We start from the raw sequence: 7,911 nt of genomic DNA, 5'->3' as shown, positions 1-7,911 counted from the left end.
TATCTAAGGACATTTTAGATTTTTTCTAGTGAATTTGGGTGCAGTGATATAATGCAGGAAGTAATTGCCACCAAACCATAAATTAGTATCTAATTACTAACTAAGATTTTTTATATTAAAATTAGAATCTAAATAAGTGATAGTTAAAATCTTGGTAACTAATTAGATACCAATTTAACTATTTCACAATAATAGAAACTAATTTATAAAGAATTTTTTTTTTTAATTTTTAAAATATCTCTATTTTAGTTACTATTGCAACTAATTATTTTGGTTTCTAAATATTAGTTTCTATTTAATGATTTTTTAAATGTATTTATTTATATTGACATTTTCGTTTTTTTCCTAATGAGATTGGGTGCAATGATATCATGCAGGAAGTAATTGTCTAATGAAAAACTAAACCAAAACCAAGACAACACATCTAACAATGTTTCCAAAGTTAAAATAAAACAAAAAAATTAAAAAGAATGAGAAGTAATCTTAAAAGACATGTTACCCTCGTTACTGATAGAGAAGTGGTACTTTCACAACTTCTTTAAATTCTTACAAACCCCTTAACAATTTTTTATAATCATTCTTTATTCAATAATTTAATTTATATTTTAATTTAATATAGTGTGAAATAATTTTTTTCCTTATTGATAACATTACAATGCTATGAAACTGATAAAGACTAGGGAAATGATGCTATTTTTTTATTTTTTTTGTTATTTATGCGAATTTATAATATTTCATTCGGGTTATACCCATGTTTATACGGAGGTTTTGAAAAAAATTAAAATATTTATACTTTATATTTTCACATTAAAAGATTTGAAAATATGTTTAAAATTGCACAATTATAAATATTTATTCAGAAATATATTTTCAATGTAATATCAAAATACCTTTGAGGTTATATAAATGTAAAATGTTTCTTTTGACACCTATGAAAATGCTAAGGAAAAGGAATAGAAGCACTAAAAATAATTATCTTTACTTCAACCTTTTTGGTTGCGTCTCCAATGGCACACATGATGCTAGAATCTCACCTCACTTATCTTCTTCCTTTTCAAAACTCAAGGATTCAACTACGAATATTATATATATTTATGGTTTTTACATGTAAAAAGATATTTAATGAGAAATTCATTTTGATAGTGTCGTCCTACTCTGCAGTAAAATAGTGATTGGAGTTTATCATTCGTTAATAAAAGTACATTTATATTATATAAAAATATCCTAAAGTAATAAGAATACTAAGGAGATTACACAAGAAATATGTGAGAAAGAAGAACAGAAGAAAAGAGAATCGTAACCCTATAACTAAAACGAATGGTTACCATGACAAGAAACTAAAGCAATGTTGACATCTGAAGATGCTAGAGAGAAAAAGAGGGATTCAGAAAGGGGTAAAAAATGAAAACATCGACAGTGTAAATTCTTTATCAACAAAAAACAATGTTGCTTTGTGAGTTGTGACTATGACTATGTTAAAGCTACAAACACGTTTTGTCAGAAGAGTATAAAAATCTTACTGAAAAGAGAACACTTGCTAATGCATGTATGCTGATACCATTTTAATTCCTTTTGCAAAAGGAGGAATAAAAGACAGAACAAATCATCAACATGATCAAGCCAAAAAATTGTCAAAAAGGAGATCATGCGGTTCTGAAGCTTCTTACTTAATTCCTTTGGGATAAGTTAAGATTAAAGGGCACTTCACCTCTTAACTTTTTGTTCCATCATAAAATACCAAGTGATTGCCATTGATTTGAATTTCTGGGTAAGATCATTTCAAACATTTGTAGCTGTCACGTGAAACATCAAGAGCCAGTAACAGAGTAAGTTATTGAACTTTTGTGTTCTTCTCTAATTGCACAAAACTTACTATTTATGTTTGTACAAGAAGTTTTCCAAATGAAACCTTGTGTACTCAACGTAAAATTAGTATTGAAGTACAAAAGGGTTTAACTGGTCCTCAATATTTACACCGCCACAAGATTATAGGACATATAAATGTTTGTGGATATCTGAACTCTGAAAGGGAGAATCCAAGCAAACATATTAATTTAGTTGAAACCTATGCACATAAAAGATCCATGGATATTTAGAAATTCAGAACAGTTCACGTAATGGATCGACATGGAATAAGAAAACAAAAACAAAAACCAAAAACAAAAAACAAAGGCATTAGGATTAATAGAGCAACAAACATTAATTGAATGTTACATAATCCAAGTATCAACCTTTCAATATTCCTGACTTACCCACTACCTAACATATTCACTATTATTTATTCCAAATTACATGAAAAATATGATATCCAACATCCTGTATTTTCATCCCCAAAACTGGACCAAAAAGGAGTCTCAAGGAAATTATAACTCCAATGACCCTTGTAATTTTCTACCCCAAAATGAAAAAGGAAGAAAAACAGAACATTTACTCGTTGAAGGACTGGAATGTGAAGCTAAAATTTGAAACTATGGGCAAGCCAAAACTGGGAGCAGTTGCATTAATACTACCCAGTGGTTGTGAGCTTCCTAAGCTACTCATGTAACACTACATTTGAAATTTCCTCTTCTGCTTCCTTTCAGACTTACCATTATCTTTTTCCATCAACACAACAAAAATTAAAACAAAAGCATTCTAATCTTAAGTGAAACTTTTCTGGTTGACTACCTCAGGATCAGCAAAACTTATTTAATTTTGCTGAGCCACAAGATCGAGCTGCATTTGTTCAAGCCATGCTCCTAACACCGCATGATCAACAGAATCCATTTGTGTGCTCATATTTGATACCTCACTGGAGGATCCAGCTGCTGCACCACTCGAGACAGTTGTAGTTGAATTCTCCTTAATCTCAGTTGGAGATTCTTTAACAAGTGACTGGACCCATGAGAAATCAGGCTCCTCACTATTATTCCCGTGCTCAAACGAGGATGATCTACGATGTTTCCTTAACTCATCAGCATTGACAGCCCAATCCAATGTACCATTGGAGGGTCCCCATTTTGACCAAGAATTGACTGGGGACCCAGCAGCAGCTGCAGCAACAGTAGCAGAGTTGGAGCCAAGTTCCCTGGAGCTAAGGCTTCGGAATTGTTGCTGCTTCTCACGTTGAGCTAGCACAGAAATCCGAGAGCTCATTGGAGAGATAGGTTCCACATTCCGAGGAGACATCCTCCCTGATGCTTGAACCCCAAATGAGGCAGCCTGCAATAAAGGATTCTCAACATTTTTAGAAGAAAAATTTGTGTTCACAGGCGACAGCAGGCTTTGCTGCTGCTGAAATTGATTAAGAATAGCCGATTTATGTGTCGGAGAAAAAACAGCCGAAGCCAATGCTGGATCAGCAAACCGAGGTGATGAACTCTCAGAAGAAAATAGATCATCAAGATTTGAAGGGGTCAGGGTTTTAATGCGACCGGAGCGGTTCATAGCATTAGACTGTTTAGAGAGGCAAGAGAACTCGTTAAGAAGCTGTTGCTGAGCATCGTACTCAGGCAACATGTCAAACTCATCCATAGGAATATCTCTGGCATTGAATGAAGATCGTAATCGACTGGAATGAAGATTGCTCCCTGGAAGATGCAAGGCTGGGACATTTGGTTGGGGCCAGCCAACAGATGAGTGTGACATGCCATTGGCAGAGGGTGACATGGGTGGAGTGAACGGTGAAGGAGACATGACAGACATTGAGGAAGGAGAGCCAGGTAACATATTCATAGCTGCAGCAAATTCCATAGCAGAAGATGAACTTGAACGAGGAGATGGTACAGCAGAACCAGTTGAAACATATAATGGCCGAAGCTCCTCAGCAGTGTGAGCAAAAAAGCAAACTCTTCTGGAGCAACTTGTCCCATCTTTGCAAAGACGGGTACGATACTGTGCTGGATGCAGCCAACACTCGAAAACTCCATGGGCATATTCACACATATCTCCACGTCGGCAAGCACCCTTCCGAAAATCAGGACAAGGGACACAGCTGTAGTGGTACTTTCTGGGGTCCCTTCTGCGAGCATTCTCCCCTGGATGAACAAAAGGGCATTCAGTCCAATCATGTGAATAAGCACGTGAACAAGGTCGAACTTTGAAAGAGTACATCCGGAATTCATCGGTTGAATATATGCTATTCTTGATGTCAGGAAGGGATGGATCAACAGGATATTCTTTCTTCTCTGATGCAGAAGAAACAAAGCCATCGTTTAACTTTGACTTCAGTTGGAAATCTGGTGCAGAAGGAGACCCGTTCTCGGGTGAAGTTGACAAAGGTGGAGAATATGCATTTGATGGGGCCGTGATCACCCTGAGATTACACACTCCAATGGAGTCATCAGTTTGAAGAAGTGCTTCAAGACTGTTTCTAACAGATTCATGCTTGGGAGGAAAAACAATGACATCAACTGGACGATGACCATTTCCATCCACAGAGTTTGGATCGGCTCCTGCAGCTAGGAGCAATATAACAACATCAACAGCATTTTCAGCCCCGCCCGAAGCGGCACAATGAAGAGCAGTACTCTTGTCAAGGCCACAGGGTTTATTTATATCATAACCAGAAAGTGAGAGAATCAGATCCAAAATATCAATGCTCCCGTAAGAAGCAGCAACCATCAACGGGGTTCTGAGCTCATTGACCATCCGCCTAGATCCCTTCTGGCGACTGTACCATAGTCCTACCTCATCTACACAGGAAGGATCCCTCTCAATCATTCGTTTAAAACCTTCAACATCGTTGTTAGCAGCAAGCTCAAGCAAGCTTGCAAAAGAATCCTCAGTCTCAATGGTCAAGTGGTTCATCATGTGGCTTCTGGGTTGAGATGCACTTACAAAAATAACAAAAAGAGTTGGTAACAGCACTGACTTTAACCTCTCCAAATGCTTTCATCTGCAGCAGCTTTACCTGCTTAAAAAAAACAATCACATCTTCCTTGAAACTAAACTTTAAAGATACAATTGCCTAATTATTTGAAATTAGAAACAAAATAACTATGCACCAAAGTGCATAAACACTCTTGACATAACAGTCAGGTTACTGAACCTTCACGAAGTTTCCATGAGACATGCAGGTAACTATCTATCAAATTAATCTTCTAAACTGGAAGAAAGGAAAGGCTAATGGTTTTCCAATTTTAAGACACTCAAAAGAAAAAAGAAACTAAAGATATCAAAGGACATAGCTTAGAAACAAGACAAACCCATTTGTTAAAGAACATGTAAATCAAACAGTGATCAACCCAGTGAACCTCACTCGACATTAAATCTGCTACTAAAAAAATCCAGATTTTCAGAAGCCCCACAAAAGATCGTCACTCGGTACAAGATTAAGTCCTCAAGGGCTATCCTCACTTTTCAACACATCGACATACAACAAAAATTAATCAAGATTATGTCATCCAAGACACAGTCAAAAACAGACAGCTACTGAACCAACAAGATATCGGCTGACCTCGGACACCCATTAACGAGAAAACAAACTCACGATCAAACAACAAGATGAAACTTTTAACAAATACTTCCGCCACCCATTTTTTATATATCTGAAGAAAAAACATAAGATCACTAAGTTCTGGAACTGAGACTACTAGTTCAACTCACACCGGTTATTCCAGTTTACCCAGTGGTTAAGAATGAGTAACTGAAAGACAACCTTTGCAAAACATGGGATACCAAAGATTGTCTCCTAAAAATACATATAGTCTCTTAAAAAAATTATATTAGTAGAAATGAAAACACCAACTCAAAATTTGCATTACTGCAATTATCATCATCATTTAAAAATAAATAAAAACAAAAAAAGCAGGTCCAAGAAAAGGGAAAAAGAACCAAAATCGCACAGAACAGAAACACAATTAAAGTGAAAACAGTTTTGTTTGGTCTGGTAGAATCAAAACAGCAAAACATAAAAGATAGATGAAAAGAAGAAAACTTGAAGGTGATCTGAAGTGTGATGGAAGTGAATCTTACCAGTTTTGTTGAGTGCAGAGGAGAAACCCATGAGTGAGAGAGAAGGTAGATCTCAACAGAAGGGAGGTTCAGCAAAAGGGTGTTTGGATTCCGAGAAAAACTGGGACTTGGAGAGGAAAATAGTTTGACAGAGGAAACGATCGCGAGAAAAGAGGAGACAGCAAGAGAACTTCTTCTTCTTCTTCTCTCTCCATTTCCTATGCCCTTTGAATAGAAAAATAAAAATAAAAACTTTATTATTTAAATTAATTAATTCTTACTATTTTTTTCGGATAAAATGGCCAAACCAATAAAAAGAGAGAATGAAAAAGAAAAGGAGAAAAAGGCTAAGCGCACTGGAGAGTTACGGGTTCATTATTCTTGCACTGCACCTCACCTTTGTGCCTTTTTTTTATTTACCAATCACATCATGCCTTGTCACTACACCAAGGCTACGATCGTCATTCTCCTAATATTTTGGGGATAGATCTGTAATTTCCCTTTCTGAATGTGTTTTTACACCTTTCCTTTTCCTAGGGAGTTAAATTTCAGTTGTTGATTGATGTGAATCTTCTCTTAATATCATGTTTGGATTTGTTTACCAATTAGGTTTAACACCAAATTTAGGTTAAGTCAAGTATATTAACTTATAACATTTGTTTAACAACCATCCAATTTGCCTTGGTGTGATGTTTTGAATGATATGGTATATGATAAGAAGATATTATTTGGTATGAGTAATTTTGTATTTATTATTTGGTTTTTCATAATTTACTTTTTTAATTAATATTGTTATTTCATGTTGATTTTTAGTAAAAAAAATCTATTGGGTTGTGATTAAAAAAAGAGATTAAAAAGTAAGAACAAAATTTAAATATGAAAAATACTATTTGAAGAGAATGAGTTGTGTTAACTATGAAAAAAAGTATGTGATCATGCAAGAAAAAAAAAACCACACTAATATCACAATAGGTTATATTGGAAAAGATGAAGTAAAAAATTAAAATTATTCAAAAAAAAATTAAGAAAATGTATTGAACTGTTATATGAGTTTGTTTTTTAAAAACTAAATTGCTCTTAAATAGGACTAATTAAACTAAATTAAAATGTATTTTATGAAATTTGAAAATATATTTTAAAATAAAACATCTATTGACACAAAATTATTATATTAATTTAGTTTTTAAAAAATAAATTACTCGAATTATTTAAATGAAAGCTATAAAATTGGAGAATATTCTTTTAAAATGGGATATAGATAGTAACTAAAAGAATTCATATGTTTCAAGTAATTAAAAGGATTAAAATAGTTCAGTTTACATGTCACTCAAAGCATAACACAATTTAATTTTATTTATTTAATTTAATTATATTGAAATACTTTCAAAATTTATTTCAATTTTATTGAATTAGTTTTAAAATTTCATTTTATTATAAATTAAATTGAATTGAACTTATATCATAGAAATTTTTTTCTTGCACAACCTAATAGATGGTTCACCTCAGAATTCATATACATAATATATATTCATTTATTATATGGAACAGTATACAAATTCTGACTTAATTTATATAGTATTAAAAAATTAAAGTTTTCGCTTCCAGTGTTAGTTTAATTAAAAAGAGTCAACTTATAATTAAATATTGTTAGCTTAGATGTTAAAAACTAGAATGCGTTACTAACTTAAAACAAAGAGATAAATTCAAGTGTTTTAGGTCTTAAATGACATAGAAGTAATCAAATTAATTAATTAGTTCACATTTAATTACTTCTTTGAAATTCATAAATGAGTTTGTAAACTGTTATTATCTTAACTATTAATTTTAGAATATTTTTAATTTGAATGAAATAAAGAGACAAATCAAATATTGTATTAAATCTATTGGAATTTATTAAAAAAATTATTATAATAAATATTATAAGGATCGATAAAAGTAATTTTATAGTATAATTGGTATAATTAAAATGGCACCTGG

At 33.1% G+C, this 7,911-nt stretch overlaps 1 protein-coding gene across 2 annotated transcripts; it reads right to left on the bottom strand.

Moving 5' to 3' along the window:
• Positions 1-2,156: 2,156 nt before the first annotated feature.
• On the bottom strand, positions 2,157-6,319 carry OXS2 (CCCH-type zinc finger protein with ARM repeat domain-containing protein). Of its 2 annotated transcripts, none has more exons than XM_068638015.2 (2): positions 5,956-6,319; positions 2,157-4,891 (listed from the first exon to the last, which is right to left on the bottom strand). In XM_068638015.2, the coding sequence occupies exon 2, from the start codon at positions 4,789-4,791 to the stop codon at positions 2,689-2,691; it is 2,103 nt and encodes a 700-aa protein (XP_068494116.1). In that variant the 5' UTR covers positions 4,792-4,891; positions 5,956-6,319; the 3' UTR covers positions 2,157-2,688. The 2 variants fall into 2 exon arrangements, with proteins under 2 accessions (XP_068494116.1, XP_068494118.1); XM_068638017.2 differs by having other exon boundaries at positions 2,157-4,894; positions 5,956-6,167.
• Between the last annotated feature and the right edge of the window lie 1,592 nt (positions 6,320-7,911).

Source organism: Phaseolus vulgaris, chromosome 7 (genome assembly GCF_051622355.1).
Source record: "Phaseolus vulgaris cultivar YP4 chromosome 7, ASM5162235v1, whole genome shotgun sequence".
Classification (NCBI taxonomy): domain Eukaryota; kingdom Viridiplantae; phylum Streptophyta; class Magnoliopsida; order Fabales; family Fabaceae; genus Phaseolus; species Phaseolus vulgaris.
The sequence above is the reverse complement of the archived record's forward strand: the minus strand, read 5'-3'. Positions and strand labels throughout refer to the sequence as shown.

Excerpts from the sequence above, each read along its gene's own strand:
- OXS2 (XM_068638015.2), bottom strand. The coding sequence starts at position 4,791 with ATGATGAACCACTTGACCATTGAGACTGAGGATTCTTTTGCAAGCTTG.